General features: G+C 38.1%; 1 protein-coding gene across 1 annotated transcript; it reads right to left on the minus strand.

Moving 5' to 3' along the window:
- Nucleotides 1-323: 323 nt before the first annotated feature.
- Nucleotides 324-23363, minus strand: si:dkey-191m6.4 (rho GTPase-activating protein 22). The gene is made up of 10 exons (XM_058406110.1): nt 23053-23363; nt 18037-18236; nt 12610-12697; nt 5853-5981; nt 3868-4075; nt 3371-3503; nt 3162-3235; nt 2949-3070; nt 1923-2820; nt 324-1773 (listed from the first exon to the last, which is right to left on the minus strand). Exons 1-10 carry the CDS (start codon nt 23093-23095, stop codon nt 1551-1553), a joined length of 2118 nt encoding a protein of 705 aa, XP_058262093.1. The 5' UTR covers nt 23096-23363; the 3' UTR covers nt 324-1550.
- Nucleotides 23364-23479: the final 116 nt, after the last annotated feature.

A 23479-nucleotide genomic window follows, 5' to 3' on the forward strand; every position in this document is an offset into this window, starting at 1 on the left:
CTGGTCTGTAATCTTTGCTAGCAATACTGGCAATGCAAAAACCTTACTCTGTGTGCGCCTTCCTGCATACATACTATCAGAAGTGCACTACTAGAATAAATGCACTGGGATCTCGCCAAGCCAATGTAAAAACATGTACTGCAAATAAATATTTCTGTTGAAAATATGCTTCTGGTTGTCTTATTCTGGAGCCACTGAAACCCAGAGGCTTAGGAAAACCTTTTTTTGGATGAAAGATTTCATCCCTTTAATTTCTTCACTACAGGCTTTTGGTTTCTGGGTGAGATCTACTTGCTGTATAGAAAAAACACCACATCTCTAAATTATTCTCTGTTACAGTTTTCCATTTAATTGCACATATTTTTGTACAGATACATAGCACCACATTAACTGGTCAGTGATTCAAAAAAATATGAATAACACTTAAGCACAATGAGATGGATCGTTTGACACCCTAATATGCTCGACTGTGCTAAAAAACTTTTCAGTTATATTCAGAAATAGACTTCTACTTGTAAGAACCTACTGAAGCCAGCAGAACATTCTAGCGATTTGGTCAATTAAACCAACATATATTAGAAGTATTAAAAATACTGGGTGCAAATCAACAAATCATCAATTGGTAACATGGTTGTGTCATTCATCATTTCTTTTTGTAATACAGATTTATAAACATTGACTGCTCTGGTATCAGAAGTATAAGAAAATGTTTTTTTAGGTGGTGTTATTAAAATATTATGCTTGTTTAAGACACATTGAACACGACGTATACACAGCCCATCCCTGCAATGCACTATTTTTGCACACTATAAATTAAATTCAAATTTAACCAACCCACACAGTGAACATATTCTTATAACATTATATTAACCTCTAATCACTTTCTTAAATATCTCATAAAATGTGAGAAGAACCATTTATGACCATGTATGATGTGTTTGGTAATGTGTCTTTTCATAATGTTGTCTCAGAATCTCACAAGTCCTTTCATTTTAATTACAATTCACCATGAAATGTTTCCTATATCCATTCCAAAACTGAGCTACTCTAATCAAGCAAGCCAGGTGATCGTTTTTTCAACACAAAACCTTTACAAAGGCACTGTCATTACAATTCTTGTACTTTTTTCTAGGGCGGAGGTCACATAATGTTCCCAAACCAAATAACGCCAGCAATTTATATAGGCTTTGGTTATGAATGGTATATAAATGTTGCATTAGTTGGCAAACTGTCTGTTTACCTGGACTAAGAACCAGATGAAACAGCTGTAAGTGTAAACAACTGGCTTAACATTACTGGTAGGAACTGGCTACCCTAACATCCACAGTGGTATGTTGTAGACATTGGTGAGTAAGGCTATGTATTCATCCTTTAGGTCCTGCTGAAGACAATCAAGTAACATGAGGTTAGAGAAATAGTCTTGGAATAAATATGGAATTTTAGCCCACACACTTCTAAAGACACCTGAGGAAATGCCGAGACAGTACTGCCCAAGTTACCACAGATTGTCGTTGTGGATGATTTCCGTCATGTCCTAAACACACAGCCACTTAAATGTCACTTGTTCTAGTTCCAAGAGCCAGGTCCCCGAGGGTAGAAAAGAAGTCCTCCATTTCTTTTTCCAGGAGCCGATTGCGGTTTTCGGCATCCTCCCGAGCCCTTTCAGAGTTCCTCAGTTTTATTTCCAGCATTCTTTGCTTCTTTCTTTCCTGTTCCATGTCATGCTCTAATCTTTCTATCTGGGAACGGAGCAGTGCACTTGACTCTTCCAGCCTGTAAATGGGGGGAAAAAAGAATCAAGGAAACTTTGAAACAATAGGTCCCTTTTAGAGAATAAAAAAAATAGAGAAAAAGAGAAAAATAGGTTTTTTACTCTTAAATAGTGATACAGTTATGGATGCATCTTTAAAAGTGTGACTTACTTGTTGATTCTGGTTTCGTAAACCAGTTTCTGACTCTTTAATTCCTCTTTCAGTGCTGTTACCACACTGACCAGCGATGAGGCACTTTCATCAGTGTCCTCGGCCAAGACAGTGATGACAGGCACCATGTTGTGTATGTTGGCATCACTGCTGCAGGTTGACGCCATATTGCCACTAGCCTCCTCTTGCTCTGTGTAGTTTACTTCATCCACAGTCATTTCTGGATCTACAGAATTTTCATCAGACTCTGTCCTGGTGTCCGCCTCTATGTTGTCACTCCCTGACACTAAGATCTCACAAGATAAGTTAGACCACTGGGTGCTGTCTACATTAGAAACACTCCCAGTGCTTGATGAGTATGTGACATTGTCATAGGTTGACAGTCTTTGGGATGACCTAGAATCCTTTGCACGTTCACCTGTAGAAGTACGACGGTGCCCTCTCAGTGACGAGAGTCCATTCATGAGCCAGTTTCCACTGGAGATGTTGGTCACATCTGACGATTGACAGGCAGTTTTGGCAGGTTGCGGTCGTGGCGAAGAACCTTTGAAAGTATATTTCCAAGAAGGTAAAGTTTTAGCTTGCTTGCTTGGACTAACGGCTGTCTCAGCTTTTCCTTGAGAGACTGATTTAGGAGATGGGCCTGCAGGGATACCATCCAGGGAAGAGGTACTGCTGCTACTGGGGTTGTCACTAGTGTTGGGGTTCTTCCCAGGAGGTGTCAGGCTTTGAAGATCTTCCTCAGAGATCCAGCCAACAAGGTTAGACTGCTGGTGTTGCTGGCACTGAGAGGTCATCTCCATGGATACTTCAGGAGCTTCAGGAGCTTCCTGAACAGGATACAGCTGACCATGCTTGCTGATGAGGACTGTCATGAGATGCTGGACCAGGGAGGTTCCTGCCAAATGTAATGAAATAATAACTAAATGTATTTAATTCCACACTGTTAAAATAAAAGAAAATACCACAAATTGAGGCCTGAAATAAAGATACTGAATTTAGTTTAAATTGAAGACCAAACCATACCTTCCATTATAGCTACTGGGTCCTCCATATTAGGACGAAGAATGTTTGGTCCAAACACAGTGGCTAAGTTCTGTACACTCATTTTGTTTTCACTGGAGTGTGACTGTACTTCATCAAGGAAACTAAATGTTCAAACACATGAAATACTTAATAGGCTGGGGGAAATTGGTTCAGTTTTTAAGAGAGGTGCTAAAGCTTATATTATGGCCATACTTGCAAATATATTTTAGGAGGTTGAAGTTAGCAGAGGGAAGAGTCTTCACTTGCTGCCCTAATTCTTGTAGTCCCTGTGAATAGTAAGGGGACAAAAGATTAATTTCATCATAGCACTTAAGCCAACAGTGCATACATAATACAAGTGTCCATGCTGTTCAGTTATTTGGCTGAAGGGTGCTAGCATATCAGTACTGATAATTACTTACCTCCTCTTCATCTTTGGCTAGAAGCTGAGCACAAGTAAGAAAATCATCATACTTGCAGAAGGGGATGACTGGCTCAGGCAGCTCTCTGAGGTAAAGCTTCAGCAGGGAAGCCACAGTGTGGACATCAGTGTTACTACCAATATTAGACATGATAGGAACATTAGTCACCATAGTTAAATCATTCATCCATCTTAGCTAACCAATTTATCATGGTCTCAGTAACAGTTGGGTATGAGGTGGAATATACCAGGTTGGGATGCCAGTCCATTGAAGGACAATAAATCATACCTACGGGCAACTTCCATCCAGCCATCCAACTGCTTTTCCTGCAAAGGGTCCCTATCGCTATTATATCATATAGTCAATATCACCAATATGTCAGTTAATAAAATGGCAGTTATTGGCTTCAATGCCTGAATATAACATTGGCCATATCTTTTTATTTTATGGCAGCCCAACTGTATAACAATGAGAGATATTGATCCAAAAACCTGTACCAGTCAAACTGAGGTTTCTCTCCACAGTCAAAAGCATCTTGTAGCTCTTTGACCAGGTTGGCCTGGCCTGGCATCCTGAAGAGACCCTCCTCATCAAGTCCTCGCTCCCTAATGAAATTCACACACTGCTCAACTAAAAGTGGGGCAAGTCGCTCTCCAAATTTCTTTTCGTACTGGACTGTGTCCTCCAAGCCTTGTCCAAAAATTCCTGAAAAAAAAAAAAAAAGCAGACACTTCAGTACTCATGCACAACTGGAATATTTGGCTAATACATGAACGTAAAGTCTTTAGGATATTATGATTCTGTATCACAACTATAATATAAGGCCTTGTCTAAATAGCATTTGAAAAATCCTGCCAAAAACCTGATCTTCCACATGTGAAGTCCAAACCACACTTCTGGTGATGCAGCCGGTGTGCAGCACAATTACAGTTGTCATATACTGGGCAAAAGTCATAGTAATTCCAAGAGGAACATGAATTACAAAAGAACACCTGTTTTTCATCGGAAAAAAATGGCATCTTCTTGATTTTCTTGAACATCTGCTTGTTGGTATCCAATTTCTGTGTGTCGCATGGTGCTCATCTAGTCTCGACAAGTGAGACAGAAATAGCAATACTTGCACGTTGACGTCTGTTCTATCAAAGCTTTAAAACAGATGGAAAATTTGGAATGACAAATAACCAAAGAAGGATTAGAGATTTAGTCCGTATTGTCCTTTTGCAATGCACCAGTTTATTTCTTTGAGGTATATCGGTGACTGGCTAACGAACACCATGGCGTCAGTGCTATTTCCGTAAGTGGGGAAGTCCGAAACATTCCTGACACTTGATGGTAAGAGAATATCTCTCTAGTTCTTCTTGGCATGGATGCTATATTTAGTCTACATGAAATCTCCATGTATTATTATTGTTGTAGTGGACCTACCAGTCCAGGGCCACTAAAGTTATGAGCATAGATATAATTGAAGCAATTCATTTAATTTTTTACTGCAAGCAGCAGGATTATGTGATATGCACACACAGAGGTTGCAACACAATGACTGTATTGTATATATGACATTTTGGCTTCACTTTTAAACGCCTTTTATGATGTCCATCCATATACAGTCATTTAATTATATCAGTTTCGGTCTTCCAGTATTTGTATCTGTGTTCAGGCTTAAACCAGAAATAGGCATGGTTTAAACTGGACAGATGTAAGCAACTCTGATAAAGGCCAAATTATGACAGCATCTCCAAAACAGCAGGCCTTGTGTGTTCCCAGTATACAATAGTTAATACCTACTGAAAGTAGTCCAAGGAAGGACAACCGTTGAACCAGCAACAGGGTAATGGGTGCCCAAGTTTCAGTAATTAACAGAGCGGAGTTAGCCCGTCTGGTCCTACAGAAGAACTTGTGTAGCTCATTTTGATGAGTAACATAATGCTGGCGATGATTGAAAAGTGTGTGTATGTGTGTGTTACTTACCTGGGAAGAGATGGAATATCATTACCATGAAGGAACATACTTGGTAGGCAGCAATGTTTAGCTAGAAAGTAAGTTACATCCACGTAAATGCCAGGGCTACAAGTTTCCCAACAGATGCACTATGTGAAAGTCAGTGGACGCAGTGTAAAGCTTTGGCAATGTTCTGCTGGAAAACCTTTGGTCCTGGCATTTATGTGGATTTTAATTTGTCACATACCACCTACTTAAAACATTGCTGCAGACCTAATAGCAGTTTCCTCCTTCAGTAGGATAATGCCACACAAAAATTATTCAGGAATAGTTTGAGGAACATGACAAGCAGTTCTAAATCCAAACTAGCTGTAAGTTTCCACAATGCCTCTGTTTTGTTTTATTGCCAAATAAAACAAAAACTTTTTTTGTCTGACCCTGTGAGATGGGGTTATTGTAAAAAAAAATCTGAGGTGAGCTGAACCTAAAGGCAGGATTATAGTGATGAGGTCAGCAGGTTACCCTGACCTCTCCAGATATTTACCTCCTCCTAATGGTGCCCATATGACTCGTCTGATTGCCTTCACCCAGTCGTCCATATCATTTTGAGAGTTGGCCATGAGCAAGAAGGTCTCATGGCTTACAGGGGTCTTGTCTTTTTCACCAGCTGCACCTGGTAAACAGATTAAATGTAACAGAATATATTTCTATGGCAGAACATATTCATATGTTTGAATTTTATTTACAATCTTTTTCTTTTAAAATTTTGAACTAATTCACTGTTTTGATTTTACTTACATTTTAATCAACATGGTCTGTGACCTTTAATTTATTTAACTTACATATTTCAGTAATCACAAATTCTATTTTTTTTTTAGAAAAATAATCAGCATATCAAAGAAACATCTACAGTGTCTGACATCCATGCTGATGTAAACAGTAACTGAAAAATAGCCTTACGGTTGAGCTGACTCTGTATGCGTTTATAAATAGAAAGTTGTATGTATCACCAGCAGATGGCTCTGTTCACCAGTACAGGGTTGCAGCACTATTCTGACAGTGTAGTGTAATAAACTTACAGTATATTGTAAATACAGTATAATCTATCTATCTATCTATCTATCTATCTATCTATCTATCTATCTATCTATCTATCTATCTATCTGTCTGTCTGTCTGTCTGTCTGTCTGTCTACAAAGAATAAGGATCTTCTATAAGTTCTATAAATCTTCTAGCTGTTTTAACCAAATTTGATATACCATGCAAAACACATCAAATATAATCATGAACATTTAAAATAATGGACTGGACAAAGTTAGACATGTGAATGTAAAGCAAAGCATGCCTATAGTCCCCCTTTTTGCTGCCAAAACAGCCTTGACCCATCATGCACTGTGTATTCTGACACCCTTCTATCAGAACCAGCATTAACTTCTTCAGCAATTTGAGCAACAGTAGCTCGTCTGTTGGATCGGATCACACGGACCAGCCTTCACCCTACATGCATCTATGAGCCTTGGCCGCCCATGACCCTGTCGCCGGTTCACCACTGTTCCTTCCTTGGACCACTTTTGATAGATACTGACCACTGCAGACTGGGAACACCCCACAAGAGCTGTAGTTTTGGAAATGCTGTGATCCAGTCATCTAGCCATCACAATTTGGCCCTTCGTCAAACTCACTCAAATCCTTACCCATTTTTCCTGCTTCTTTTCCTGCTTTGAGGACAAAATGTTCACATGCTGCCTAATATATCCCAACCACTAACAGGTGCCAGGATGAGGAGATAATCAGTGTTATTCACTTTATCTGTCAGTGGTCATAAAGTTATAACTGGTCGGTGTATATAAGGAAAGGGACAGAATTCAGGCATATCAGTCTAGCTACTGTAGTGATATTCAGGATTTATTGCACACACACTTAGGCAATCAAATTTATTTCCTGAAAATGTTAGAAATGTACATAAAATGAAACACAAGATCTGGAATATATTTGATATACTTGAGGTGGGAGTAAGTCCTGGATAGGATGCCAGTTTATTGCAGGCACCATGCATACACACAATCAAGTACGTTAGATTTAGAGCCACCAATTCACCTTATATCATGTTTTTGATCAGTGGGAAGAAACCAGAGAAAATCAACTGGACAGGGGAAGACCATGTAAAATTCTACTACATGCCTATACACATGCATATATTTTTTTTGTATCATTAGAATTTTATTTTTTGGACAATTCCATTATATATCAGTGGTGGGCTGTCAGGGCCAGCAAGGCCTTCTCTGCTGGCTAAAACCCCTTGGCCAAGCCTGTCCTAGAGCTACTGTTTCCTCTCCCCGTGAGTGAGTGTTGAAAGGGTTAAGCAGATGCTACAGTGTCACAGTTATACTCTGTAAGTTCTAAAGCCTGCATTTTGAGGGAAATTCCCATTAGCCTACAGGCTTTTCCCATTGGTTTCACCACCCTCTAGGCACTGGCACCACAGTAATGAGCAGTGCCATTGTTGCTTATATTCTATGCATATCAGTGAAACAGTCCCCAGCCACCCCCTTTTTCCCATTGGGGGAATGTTTAATTAGTGTAATGCCATAGACAGATATAGTATGTACAGTGGTAGTATGCAGTTTCTTTTAAAAGTAGTCACATTTAATAGCTCATTGTTGTTGTAATAAAGAAAACTTGTATAGTAGGCAAGTGCGTAGCTAGCAATTTATTATCCCTTGGTAGACTGTTTCACGTAGCTTCCCAAGCCTAGTACCTAGTGTATCTATATCTAGTAAACTGGCTTAAGATGTATAAATACTTCTAACTGCTTATTTATAGTGCAAAATGCACTACAATCCAGCCATTCATGGTCTGTATTGCTTGCTACACATGGTTGCAGGGCCATCCTGGACAAAGTTCCAACCCATCACAGGGAACATTTGCACACACTCATTCACATACCATGGACAATGCAGAGATGCCAATCAGTCTACAATATGTGTTTTGGAGGCTTACCATTAACATTAAAAGCGTGTGCTGGTTTTTGGGATGGAAGTTGAACAGAATATCTAACTGTATGTGTGTGGATACTGAAGAGAAAGAAACTGATACAGAGCCATTAGGGCTAGGAGATGTTGGTTAGCACTGTTAGCAACATCTGTGCTTTAGTTTCAATTGACTTTGTTTCCTAGAGTGTGAAAATGAAATTCAATCTCTGTAGCAGTGGGTACCACTAAACATATTCCCTTTCAGATATCACTTCATGTTTAATAATTCCTCGTGGCTTACACTGTGTATTCCATTTGGATTACTTTGTAAAAGTGAAATTTCATAGCATATCATTTCACACTCAACAATAAGACATGTCTTTTCATGTCCTTTCAGGAAGTGAGTTATTTTGAGTTGTTTGCAAAACGCACCCAATGGAATTTGGGTGTAGGAATCTCCTCCTAGGGAACTGATACAACCGCCACCAAACCTAGGCTAAAATGATCTCAAGACATTGATACAACCGCCACCAAACCCAGGCTAATATGATCTCAAGACATTGATACAACCGCCACCAAACCCAGGCTAATATGATCTCAAGACATTGATAATGCAATATTGATGAGGGATTTTTGATATCTCAAACGGTTCAGCTGTGAGAAGCCCTTAAACTTATGGCGAATAAAATGAAACAGGAAGTGGCTAATAACTTCTGTGTACATTAAGTGATCTACATGAAACCTTAGGATTATGTTAAGCATTGAAAGCTGATCACATTGATATGACAACTGTGAGTCTCGGTCATAGCGCCACCAACTGCCAGCAGGAAGTGTGTTACTTTTTGAAATCTCTATTGTTTTCTCTTACTTTCACCTGATTTGGTTGAAAATCAGTCAGAATAATGTCAGGACATGGCTGATGTGAAACTGTGAAGGAATTTGTGATATTTTGAATGATGTTGCTATTGTGAGGACATAATAGAAAAATATTAATGTTCTTATATCTTAACAGTGGAAAGCCCTAATGTTTCAAATTTTTTTAAATAGAACGAACAACTGGTTGTAAGTGATTCTGCTTAGTTTCATGATTTTGTGATGCTCAAACGGCTCACAACAAATTTCTACATTTATTGGTCCATTGACTAGTCCATTTTCACCTGACTCCTGCAGTACTACACTATGTCCACTAGAGGCTCTTATCCCGTTATTTTAATTTTTTACAATATTGCTTCATTTTCACAATTCAAATATACAGAGTCAACCAAAAAATGTATATACACTTCAGGAAAAGAAAAATAGTGTGATGTAAATAATATTAGTATAATATTAATAATATTATCATAATATCATCATATAAATCTAGTAAATTTAGTAATATAATATAATAAATTTAGTAATATAATATTTATACAAATTTTTGTGTGTATATATATATATATATATATATATATATATATATATATATATATATATATATATATATATATAAACTGATATAGTAATATAGTTTAGAGGGAGAGTCATTGTCCCTTTGGACATCACTGGACATTGCTATGATCTATTTCATTACACCCAAACTGTCCCTTTTGTCCTTATATAGTTTAGAAGGAAAGTCAGTTTTCATTTTGCCATCAGTGGACTTTGCTGTGATCACTTTCAGTACACCCAAATTGTCACTCTTGTCCTTTTGGTATTTCCCCTTTTAATGCATGTACCCACTGTGCTCACTGTGTCTGGTGTGCCTGGGCGGCGATGGCACCGTGTAGTGATGGCCCATAGTGCGAGGGCCCGTCATTGCTGCTTGCAGCTATATTTAGGGCCCGAACACAGAAGGAGCAAGGCCAGAGGCCTTGCACCGTAGGTGTGGAAGCCCTATTGTTTTTGTTGGAATTTTATATTTATTTATTTAGGATTATGTTAAGCATTGAAAGCTGATCACACTGATATGACAAATGTGAGTCTCGGTCATAGCGCCACCAACTGGCAGCAGGAAGTGTGTCACTTTTTGAAATCTCTAATATTTTCTCCCTTACTTTCACCTGATTTGGTTCAAAATAAGTCAGGATAATGTCAAGACATGGCTGATGTGAAACTGTGAAGGAATTTTTGATACCTTGAATCATGTTACTATGGTGACGATTTACATGAGAACATAATAGAAGAAAATGAATCTTCTCATATCTTACGAGTGGAAAGGCCTAATGTTCCAAAATATTTCACATAGAGAGTGTAAATGGGTATGAGAAAGTCCAGTGTGGCTGGTCACCGGGCGTGGCGCAGGGCTGTCACAGCGCCCCCTGGAACTTTGTCAGAAATATAGCCGCACAGCTCATATTCACTTGGACGTATATGCATGAGAGCCTGTAAACATTTAGATCTCATTGAGCTTAATGACGTTCATCCACCTGTCATGGGATCTGCTTAACAGGAAGTCAGTTATTTTGGAACGTTTGAAAAACGCACTCAATGGAATTTGATATACTCCTCCTAGGGGATTTGTATGATTTTGACCAAACCGGGTCCAATATGATCTAAAGACATTGCGGATCTAAGCTGATAAGGGATTTTTGAGATCTCAAACGGTTGAGCTGTTAGGAACCCTTAAACTTATGGTGAATAAAAGGAAACAGGAAGTGGCTAATAACTTCGGTGTACATTGTGTGATGTACATCAAACCTCAAATTTGTGTTAAGAGAAGAAAGCTGATCACATGGACATGACTACTGTTAGTGTCAGTCATAGCGCCACCAACTGGCAGCAGGAAGTGTGTCACTTTTAGAAATCTGTAAAGTTTTCCCTTACTTTCAGCTGATTTGGTTGAAAATCAGTCAGAATAATGTCAGGACATGACAGATGTGAAACTGTGAAGGAATTTGTGATATTTTGAATGATGTTGCTATTGTGAGGACATAATAGAAAAAAATTAATGTGGAGAGCCATAATGTTTCAAAAAAAATTTACATAGAAAGAACAACTGGTTGTGAGTAATTCTGCTTAGTTTCATGATTTTGTGACACTCTAATGGCTCACAACAAATTTTTACATTTATCAGTCCATTGACTGGACATGGTTTTGGCCTGACTCCTGCAGTACTAGATTATGTCTACTAGAGGCTCTTTCCCCTTGATTTTAATTTCTTTACAATATTGCTTCATTTTCACAATTCATATATACAGAGTCAACCAAAAATATACACTTCAGGAAAAGAAAAATAGTATGATGTTAATAATATTAGTATAATATTTATAATATTATCATAATATTATCATATCATCATCATATAAATCAATCTATAATGTATAGCAATAAATTTAGTAATACAATATTTATACAAATTTTTGTATAAAAAAAATTCTTAAATCCTGAAATGTGTATACATTGTATACATGTGTATACATTTTTCTGGGTGACTCTCTCTCTCTCTCTCTCTCGCTATATATATATATATAAACTGATATAGTAATATAGTTTAGAGGGAGAGTCATTGTCCCTTTGGACATCGCTGGACATTGCTATGATCTATTTCATTACACCCAAACTGTCCCTTTTGTCCTTATATAGTTTAGAAGGAAAGTCAGTTTTCATTTTGCCATCAGTGGACTTTGCTGTGATCACTTTCAGTACACCCAAATTGTCACTCTTGTCTTTTGGTATTTCCCCTTTTAATGCACGTACCCACTGTGCTCACTGTGTCTGGTGTGCCTGGGCGGCGATAGCACCGTGTGGTGATGGCCCATAGTGCGAGGGCCTGTCATTGCTGCTTGCAGCTATATTTATCATTATCTTTTCCCCTCAGTCTAATCGACTTATCACATCTGGCCAAGGTGCCTTTACAAACACATGAAAAAAAAAATGAAATAGGAAATAAATCAATAACTCAGACATTTACAAATATGCGGATTTGTCAGAAAAAACTGATGAGGTGTCATGCATCAAGGTTCTTCTCTGTCCTGGTACTTCACTGCTAGACAAACTTCCCTTGGATGGACAAACTTCCCCTGCCTGGACAAACATCCCCTGGCTGGACAAGCTTCCCTTGGCTTTCCAAGCAGTTGAAAACAGCTAAAGACCTACCTTTTCGCCAAATACTTAAATGAGCACTTTGTTATTTAAAAAAGCCATTGTTTTTGTACCTTTTTATACTGTACTAACTTCCCCTAATTTGTGAGGAACTTCTAGGTGAGAAACTCTTAGTCTCTGGCCTAGTGAACTAGCATGAGGATGTGGTTTTTGATAGAGACTTTAAAGCACTCTGGATATGGTTTCACACCACTGATTTCAGACTATATTAAGGGTTTTTTTATACAGGTAATTTCTTTTTTTTTTTACCTGGGACAATCTCAAATAGATATCGGCCTGCTTCCTCAGGATTAGCTGTAAGCTCATTCACTTGGCTTCCCTTGAGTGAGATGCAACCCTGCAAGGATAAAAAAATCATTGTTTAAAAAACACGTTTTAAATTTAACATGTATTACCTTTACACAAAGTAAGCATTATTGATGAGACTTGCTAATCTGTCAGCCTGGTTTAATTTGACTTGGCTAATGGGTTGAATGATCAAGTTAAAAAAGTGTTTAATCTATTCACCGTGATTTATTGAAGAATTAGCACCAGCAACTCACCAAGCATTTACTTTCCCACCAGACTTAGTGCTAAATCCATTCCTATTAACATCAGACCATGTCAGATAATGCTGAGTTTACACAAATTTCAGATTAGTTCTTTGTAGATTGTCATTTTGTCTAAGTAAAAAAACCTCAGTAGTTCAAGATGCACAGTTACATTTAATTTAAATGGTAATTTACATCACATGAACATATCCAGGTTTTAGACTTTCGTGTATATCCAGTAATTCATTCTTGTTGATACAGAACCTATCACAGGAACACTAGGAATACCCACTTGATTTGAGACATAAGAAACTTGACAGGTCATCAGAAATCTCTGGAGACCCTGTGATTTGCCATCTGCCATGCCACTATGCTGCCTCTAGGCTTTAAAATGGATGTATTTTATTTATTTTTTGTGATCATTTATATTTACACATTTGTCTAAAGATACTTTAATGCATGGCAGACTAGAACTTCGGGTCCAAGCAAAGGATCTTGCTCAAAGGCCCACTACTGGTTCTGTGGCTGTCCTTTCTAACCTTCCAGTTAGCAGTGGAGCTAAGCTACAACTATGGACAACTGTTTAGTTTGGACTGTATATTGCTGATTAGTTAGTAGACTTTTAAATAAAATAAAAAAATCCTTGCAGATTAGATAAAATATATGTAGTACAAAGATGGCTCTTTACAAAGATTCTCTGTTTGCTTTTATCCCAGTATGTAATTTGCCTGCACAGCTAACCACTTGGAATTCTATTGATTAAAGGCAGGAAAGCAGACTGGCTTGACATTTGTGCACACACCCTGGTGAGTGAAGCATTTGTGGCTGGTTGATTATTGACAATCTCTGATGAGAAGAGCTGTCTATCATACACTTCAGGCAGGCAGATAGAAAACTGAATGCTATTGAGTGGGCCTCAGAACCTTGACAGTTGTTAATGTCTGTATTTGTATTCTGAGGAAAATGTCAATCATGTGAAAATGGTGATGGGCATGTTCAGCTCACTGTCAGGAGCAGAATTACGCAATTTAAATGTGTGGTGGTTAGAGTTTAAAGCCTCAACTTCAAGCTTCAACAAAGGAGAAAAGCTCTGGCACTAAAACAGTAGTTCTTCCTTTATCTAGTGACCAGACATTATTATATGACTGACAATAAAAAGCTAACATTCACCACAAGTTAACCTTACACAAATTCTAAAACTCAAAAATATAAAAACATGCTTATATTAAACGTATAAGGACAACCTATTTCATTTTGGTTCAATTAAATTTTGCTTTATTAGTTGTCATATTAGTTGTTAAATAAATTTGACACTGTACCAAGAAGTACCAGTTTAGCTGTAGTTTGGAGTGTTATAGAGTGTACACAGTTCAGACATACATTCTTGATGAATAATCTAGTTATGTTTGGATGTCTTGTGTTTATGCCATTAAGAAACACAAGTTCCATAATCCTGCACCAAATTAATTTTACTTGCAACCTTTATTTCATTTAATTTATCAAGTTTGTATAGCACTTTTGACACTATGCACTATCACAGAATACAGAAATGTAGACATTTAGATGGCAAGAAAAAACTCTAGCCAGACCAAGGGCTTGTAAGCTCTTCTGTGATTTCAAGCACCTTCTATATGAGTGTGACAAAGAGATGTTTAGTGGATCAAACTAGACATTCCTATGTTTAATATCCTGATGTAGCTTGTGAGGTCTTAGAAGATCAAGTTAGAATATCAAGAGGCTGTCTCATCCTGACCCATTCAACAAAAACAACCCCCATCAGTTATTAAAGTCTTTCAGGCACTTCTCACTGTCCAAAGATATTCAACCTGCTGCATACCAGGTTCCAACTTCAGATAGTACTTTGTGGCAGTTCATCCAAGTTTATCACCTTCCAGCAGCCATGTACCCCATCTGTAGTACACTGTACCTCTGAATACCTACAGGTGTCAAAATGAGTATTCACAGACTCCAAACCTATCCTCCCAAAGTTCAGTATGCCAGATCCCACTGAAAGTATAGCTTTTGAAAATCTAATTCCATATGTAAACTCAATCAATATAAGATATTTGTGAACTTTCTAAACTGGTTCCAATGACTTTCTCTCAACAACACTAAGAGATTTAGTGGGCACAATCAACTAACCTTGGGAAGAATAATGAGTGTGTTGAAACACGTATAGAGATACTGTAGCATTCCAGAAGCTGTAGCAATTATTACAGACTTTGGGATATAAAAATTGAGTTAAAATGATAGTCACATGATTTGTGGTGGACTACTCAGGGTGTATGATCTGTGATGTACTGTGATCCTGACCAAGACAAAAGCACCTAGTCTAGATTAAGCAATAAATGAATGTTGGTCACATGGTGACTAAACAATTTTGCTAAAGTCACACTGTAATCTCAGGAGAGTATTTGAAAGAAAAAGAAAGTCAAATGCAAAACACACAAAAACTTCTGAAACTGTGCTTAATTTAGTGTATCCTCCAAAGTTTGATTACAGACCATTAAGCAATGCTGCCCTTGTCTAGATCCCATTGATCAGATTACTAACTTGCGGAACCCTGCGGAATACCAGGCCAGGTCAAGAACCCATTAATCTTGAATTACTTAATCCTGAGAAATTTGAATTACTGTGCTAGACACCCTTGAATAGTGTGGCTGACAATGGGATTATGCCAAAAGTCAGTGCTGCACTTGTGCATTACAGAGAATTGGCATGGGTGACAATTTTTTGGCCATAATTCAGAGAGGACAATGCTACAAGCAACAATTAAAACTATAGCCCTACATAGGTACTCCTGCTTCACACAAAAAAAGGTATTTTCAAGGATTTTCAAGGATTATTTAAGTATATCCTTCTACCAAAGCCACTGTAATAGTAACTGGGAGATTTTTAAAAAAGAGAGACAAAATTCACCCCTGCCTTTTTCTCATTGCTTCTACAAGGTTGTCAAAGGGACCAACTTCAGGCAATGTTACAACCTGAGGCAAAATGTTGATAACTTTTGTTAATCTAAATAGATGTATACAAGGACATTCTCTAAAGCATTTCTGCTAGGACCCATCTTGTAGATAACTTGATGAGATAACTAAACATTCTATGGGGCTATCATCCTTCCTTTCGATGTGTCAGTTTGAGATTGCGAAGAAGCATGATTAGATATGATATTGAATGTTGTTGTTTCAGCTGCTCCCTGTTTGGGGTTGCCACAGTGGATCATTCAGTCCGCAAGCTTTGATTTGGCACAGGTTTTACGTCAGATGCCCTGCCTGACACAACCCTCCCATTTAATCCAGGCTTAGGACCAGCACTGAGAATTAACTCCTCAGTGGCTGGGTTAGCGCCCTGCCCAGAAATTGAACCTGAGCCGTGGCAAGGACAGCGTGGGATCCTGCCACTGGACCACCAGGAGGATTAGATATGCTATGGAATACTATTCGATTACACCATTAAAGAGATTCAGGCTCCAGCTAATTCCAGTTCAACTTCTCATTATAAATGTGCTTCAGCAGACTGATCTACTAGTCACTCTAGTGTGGTATTATTTACTGGCAAGTTAAATAAATTCAGGTACAATTCAGGTACAATCACATACACTCATACACCCATGCATACACTAGAGAAAATTTAGAAATGCCTGCAGTGCTTGTCTTTGGACTGGGAAGAATAGATTACCCAGAGGAAAGCCCCAAAGCATGTGGAGAACAAAAAACCTCTGTTTACAATAGGCAGAGGAAAGAATCGAAAACCCAACCACCAGAGGTACAGGACAAATGTGCTAACTACTAAGCCCCCTGGTCACTATCTCATCCATCTGCTTATAGCAATACTATAACTATGAGTCTAGAGGGGACCTTTGCTGTGTCGCCCTGAATCCTACACAGATGCAAAGACATACTTTGACATAACTTTTTAACTGCTCTTTGTGCTGATATATCTCACTATACCTAAAATGGTAGTTGGTACTGCTGGTTAAATGTAGGAGGATGCACTGAACAGTAATGGGGAAAGCACACAGAGCAGTACACTTATCCCTTCTCAAAAACAAAGATGCCAATTTACAAAGGGGTCTGAGACTTGATGAGGTATGGTTCACATTTCAAAAGTAAAGAAAGCCAACAGAATGAATGCAGACTTTAGACAGAAAGCAATTGGAATCTGAGAAGGCAGAGACCATCACGACTTTCCCATAGCTCCAATGGTCACTGTGGCCCATTGGACATGTTTTATGTACCAATTTTTGTATCAATTTCTATGTTCTGTTTCAGAAAAGTCAGCCATTTTGGACCTTGCAACCTTCTCATCCATAGCAGACATTTGTCCAAACTTCTACAGCAGGTCCCACTTATCAACAAGGAGATTTGTATCCATTTTGTGGCTGAGATTCCATTTAAAAAGGATATTCTTCTGCACAGACTATATATTTGCTAAAAGAATCCATCCGCATACAGTAGGTTAGGTAGCTAGTTAGTCTTCCATTTGCTAGACATTAGTTTTCTCAGCATGTCTGGTGGACAACTTTATCATTGACCACAGCTTATCACCTGAAACTAAACTCCAGATAAAGTAAGTTCTCAAGAAAAAACCAGCCTTAACTTCATTTTGTCAGACCAAATCATGCCACCACAAACAACACTTCTTACTTCCCAAGACTGGTAAATAATGAAAGGAATATTCCTTTTGTTCTTTAGTCATTTGCCTTACACATATGTCTCTTACTGACATAAATTTTTCAAATGCTACAGTAGGCTTGTAGTATTATTAGTTAGTGTCATTACTTGAGGTCACATTTGAGGTCTTTTGCCCAACAGGTTTGTAAACCCCTGGCATAGAGACTGCCGAATAAATGCAGTCTAATGTTAACAGCAAAATTCCAATCTCAACATGAGAAATTATTGAATTTATTTGGCCTAATTTGCTCACATGCTTTTCTTTAGATGTTCCTGCTGTTACACTTCCAAGTGTAGATCACAGAAAAATTGCCTACAGTTTTGTTATGGGCAACTAAAGAACATGCCAGATTCAAGTTGAAGTAGGGACCCAGGAAATTACTGAGTAATAAATGTGTAATGAACCATGTAACGTCCTGAACAGCAATTCAGCAACCAGCTGTGTTTCCTAAATGTATTTATAAGTCATTTACCTGAGGCTTTGTTTCCTCTTCATCCTTGTAGAAATAGAGATAATCAGAGCGCAGAACAAACCATCTCAGCTGCCAGTTCTTCATAATGCTTCTCTGCTTCTTGAGCCAGCCTGCCTTCAGCACTCCCTCATGAAGGCCCAGAGATGTTGAACCACCTGAGCCATGGCTCACCTCACCCATCACCATGCTCTTTGACCTGGCTGTAGGGAAAGACAGCAGACGTACACTAATCTGATAATGCATCCTCAACTTAAGATGTTTTGTGCAATTGAAAAGTATATACAAAAGGAAATCAAGCTTATTAATATGATTATTTTACCATTAAAATGAACTTGTGACAAAACTCACTTTTGAATGACATTATGTTCAGAACCAGTAAAATTATCCATAATGAATAAAAATTCAAAAATGACTACATGCAAATTAGAATTAAAGGCAATTTTTAATATCAATGTCTCTTTTATTTATACTCCCATCTATGCACATGTCCTCAGGATGTAAAGGGTATTGTACCTTCCTATCTTAGCCAGCATTAACTTTTTCAGCAGTTTGTGCTACACTAGCTCTTCTGTGGGATCAGACCAGATGGGCTTGCCTTAACTCCCCATGCACATCAATGAGCTTTGGGCACTTATGACCCTGTTGCTCACCATTCACCGTTTGTCCTTCCTTGGATAGGTACTAAATGCAGCATACGAGGAATACAACACAAGGCCTGCTGTTGTGGAGATGTTCATACCAGGCTGTCTAGACATGACTATTTGGCCCTTTTTTTAAAGTCACGCATATCCTTACACTTGCCGAATTTTTCCTGCTTCCAACAAATCACTTGCTGACAAATATATCCAATGCCTTGACAGGTATAGTCTATGGTTTTAATACTGAGTATTTTGAACTATACTGCTTTCAAACTCCAGTACATCTGCTCTCAAAATCCAGTACATCTGGTGATAAATTATGAACAGAACATGAAGGTTAATTGAATCAGTGATAAGCAGTAACAAAGTAAATGTAATTCGTTACTGAACTTAAATCTTTTTCCAGTATCTTTTTTTACTTTCACTCCACTACATTTTGAAGTAATTTCTAGTCGACTACATTATCCCACATCTCTCGTTACTTGTATTTAAAAAAAAGAAAAGGAAAAAGCAGTTGTCCATTTACAGCACAGCAAGCAAACTGAGCTACAGTACGCACATTATTTTTGAACCAACATAACATATCTTTTTGGTTTCATTAAAATACAGCGAGCGCAAACGGTTCAGTAGAGCATTAAAACTGCAGTGTCACAGCCTGAAATATGGAAGAAAACCCTGACCCCATCCCACCACCTGCACACCCATGACCTGTGGCCTTACCTGCATGATTTGTTTTAAGTTGTAGAACAGAAGAAAGACTTTTTCATATTCAGATACCTGCTCTGCCCGCCTCAGTAACGTAAGATTTTGTCTTACAAGAATTCAACATCATATTTGTTAAAACTTAGAGACGAGCACGTCTACATCATAATGACAATTTTCTTTAATATGAATCTAATGTTAGCTCGTATTAGCATTGAAGAATTTTCTTGTGTATGTGAATAAATCTGTCATTATCTTAATTATGTCGTGTAAGGCTAGTCATACTTTAATTAGCTAAGTGAGCTAATGTAATCAGTAACTTCTGAGCAGCAGTCTACAGTATATTAACCTTACTAATGTTATACAGCAACCCAAAAGCTCAACTTTTATTATTGATATTTGACCAGTCACCAAGTAAAATTTCTTTTTCATAGTTTTTTATGTGAAGTAGAATAAGATTGCTGCACAAATACTGGAAAAAAACTGTAATTGCCCATAACACACCAAAGCATTAGTCACTACATACTGAAATACTGACTGTGCTGAATTTTAACTTTTTTTCCTCTGAATCTGTAGAGCAGCAAGTTTCTGTTAAAGTCAATCTGCTTAGATCCTCGCTCTTCATTTAAAAAAACAAAAACAAAACTGATTCCACATGACACAGGAGTGTCCAGCACACATTACTTATTCTGTATGAGTTACCAAGTCAGACTGTTCTCACATAAAATGAATAGTTAATTACAAAAAATGACAACATTAGAGCTAGGATAAATGTAGTACTTTTTTTTTTTTTTACATACAATCTGAACTTAACCAATACATCCTTCAAATGCATTGCCTCATGCCAAATGTGAGACCATGTTGACCACACAGATGTGAGAAAATTGGGTCTAGTGTGTGTGTTTGTGTGTGTGTGTGTGTGTGTGTTAGCCCTTGGGTAAATGTTTTATAGTGTCTGTCCAAAATATCTGTATATTTTCAGTGTTTGATGCTCTTTCAACCTTAATGATATCTCAGGGGTATCACTAAAGCTGTAGTGCAGGTCTAATGGTGCTGTATGTCTTCCAATTATATTGGATGAGATTAGATTTCCATGTACTGTAGATTTTGCCTTCATTTAATTCCAACATAAATAGCTTACTTTTTTTTATGTTAGTGGTCTAAAAGGATAAAAGGATTTGACAAATTTAGAATAGACATACAATTCAGCATTAAATGCTCTACAACAGAGTCCGTTATTTGTAAAACTGCTGGAAAATTTTAAAATGAAGTGGATCTAAGAGCCAGAAATGGTAGTACAGTTGTCCACATCAGTATAACATAATGCTAAAGTTAACACAATTTCACATTTGCATGTATGACATACAGTCATGCTGATAAAGTATATCATCACCACTCTATTTGTTATAAGAACTCATCACAGAATAAGTCATTAAAGGAGTCATATCCAGATATGATGGAGTACATGGAGAAAATGAGAACTGAATTGTTACAGTTATGAACACTGAAAGGCTGCACTCGCCTGAACTGCAGGGGCTCAGAGGACAGACTCATCATGTATAATTTATGGAAATCAATCCTGCACATATTGTGCCTGTTGCCTCCGGGCTTTAGACACTCGATCAATGCATGTGCCCCTTTCTAAAAGAAAATCTTTTTTTACTCCCTCCCTTTTATTTGACCCTCTAATTCATGTGACTCAGAAAGCTTTGGCTTTGATAGAAACCTGGATATTGCACCAGGATTGCACATAAGCATTCATTGAGAGCATTTAAAAAGATATTGTCTGGGGGAAAAAAGCCTTGTTAACATATTATGTGTTGATATTTCTATAAGTCACATACCTTCTGTTTTGTGCACACAACATTATGACCACCTGCCTAATATTATGTTGGTCCCCCTTTTGCTGCCAAAACAGTCCTGACCTGTCGAGGCATGGACTCAGCTAGATCCATGAAGGTGTGCTGTGGTATCTGGCACCGAGATGTTAGCAGCAGATCCTTTAAGTCCTGTAAAATGTGAGGTTGGGCCTCCATGGATCGGACTTATTTGTCCAGCACATCCCAAAGATGTTCGATTGGACTGAGATCTGGAGAACTTAGAGGCCAAGTCAACACCTCAAACTCGTTGTTGTGCTCATCAAACCATTCCTGAACCATTTTTGCTTTGTGACACGGCACATTATCCTGCTGAAAGAGGCCACAGCCATCAGGGAATACCGTTTCCATGATAGGGTGTACATGGGCTGCAACAATGCTTAGGTAGGTGGTACGTGTCCACATGGATGGCAGAACCCAAGGATTCCCAGCAAAATATTGCCAAAAGCATGACACTGCCTATATATCCTCCTGTCCTGTCTTGGCTATAAATATGTGGCAGGGCTGTTTGCACTGTGGTGAAGGTAAATTTAGCCTTTTTCTTTGTGGAGTAATATTTTCACTTTGGAGACGATGTGATGGAGGTGTGATGATTCATACCTTCCCTGTCTGTCATGGGTGTTTCTAGGATGTGGTTTGTAAATCCCATTTAGCTTGCAGCAGCACAATCATAATTAAAAATCCTTTTAAAAAATACTCCTTTTTTCTCTTTAAGAGTGCTGTAATCATAATTAGGGCATTATCTTTAATCTTATCTCAGTATTTTTTGTCTGTATCAGGTCTTAGAAATCATCAACAGTATCGTTGCTATGGAATTACTGTGGTTTGGAAGGTTTAGATGTTTTCTTCTGGAAAGTTTTACTGCTTTAATATTAATCACATTAATCACATAAATACATTATGCCTAAATCTGGAGTCAAATCTTAAATTACTAGTGCTATTCCTCCATGTAAACAACACGCATGCAGCTGTTTGATTTAACACTGTGCCATTTGAATTAGCAGAAGTAACACAGAACATTTTATATTTGGAATAATTTATCTGGTGATGGACCAGATTATTGCAAATATGTGTTTTATGCTTTTGTTTAAGCCTCTATATGTCATCCATATTCCTTTTACTGATCACCTCCACTACATTTTATGGTACATTTAACAGATATTGTGCTGCTGATGGTTAATAAAGATAGACGAGTATATGTGTGAGCGTGTGTGTGTGTGTGTGTGTGTGTGTTTGTGTGTGTGTAGGAGGGATGTGCCCAGCTGCTAAGAGGTGTAACCGTGGCTGTGTATTCATGGTCATCCTCCACACAATGAAACTGATGTGAACAGATCCTAAATTATGATTCCTTATTTCATTATTGTTTCCACTTTGGTATTTAACATATACCAAAGTATATATATATATATATATATATATATATATATATATATATATATAACGCTATACTAATGCATCACATATTATATCTCATATCAGCCTTAAATTCTTCTTTGGTTTTCCATATTATCACATCTCTTAGCACAGAGCACATGTTAATCAGCACTAAATAAGTGGTATGCTGATATGAGAATACATTTACTGCATACTTAGTATACTGTATATTGAGGAAAAGCATAAATAATATCATCACCACAAAAATCCAGTGTCAATTAACATAACCACATCAGGATTTTATCATAAGCAGTGCAGCTCGGTGAGATTCAATGATGCAAGCTGAACTGGAGATGCAGAGAGATGAGAGAGAATGATCTGTGTGTGTGTGTGTGTGTATGATCAGAAACAGAAGCATACAGTACCTCTCCTGGTCTGCTTGATCTTAGGACTGAGCATAGCCGTCATCACTGCAGCCCTCAAACCCTGCTCAGCATATTATTCCTCCAGCTCCCTCTCTCCCTCTCTCTCTCTCTCTCTCTCTCTCTTTTCTCCTCTCCTCCTCTTCCTGCTCTGCCGCAGCTCCCTCTTCTTCTTCAGCCGGTTTTCTGTCTTCTATCGCAGCACTGTCGTTTTCCTGCTGACCTCATAGTGAGTCGGGGGAGGGATTCCTCACACACGCTTACACGCACGCTTACACACACCCTCATAAGTACTCTACACCCACCCTTCAGTGTATTATTCATCCGCCCTCTCTTCACTGACCATTCAGTGTGTGTGTGTGTGTGTGTGTGTGTGTGTGTGAGTGTGAACGCATGGTATTACGACAATAGGCTTGACGTTTAATTGGCC

This window comes from Hemibagrus wyckioides, linkage group LG13, assembly GCF_019097595.1.
Source record: "Hemibagrus wyckioides isolate EC202008001 linkage group LG13, SWU_Hwy_1.0, whole genome shotgun sequence".
NCBI classification, from domain to species: domain Eukaryota; kingdom Metazoa; phylum Chordata; class Actinopteri; order Siluriformes; family Bagridae; genus Hemibagrus; species Hemibagrus wyckioides.

Bases quoted from the DNA above. Each gene is read 5' to 3' on its own strand.
- si:dkey-191m6.4 (XM_058406110.1), bottom strand. From the start codon at position 23,095: ATGACGGCTATGCTCAGTCCTAAGATCAAGCAGACCAGGAGAG. The intron at 4,076-5,852 runs GTAAATATCTGG...TTTTTTTTTCAG, and splicing joins ATGGGCACCATTAGGAGGAG to GAATTTTTGGACAAGGCTTG. The intron at 3,236-3,370 runs GTAAGTAATTAT...TACTATTCACAG, and splicing joins TAGCCAAAGATGAAGAGGAG to GGACTACAAGAATTAGGGCA.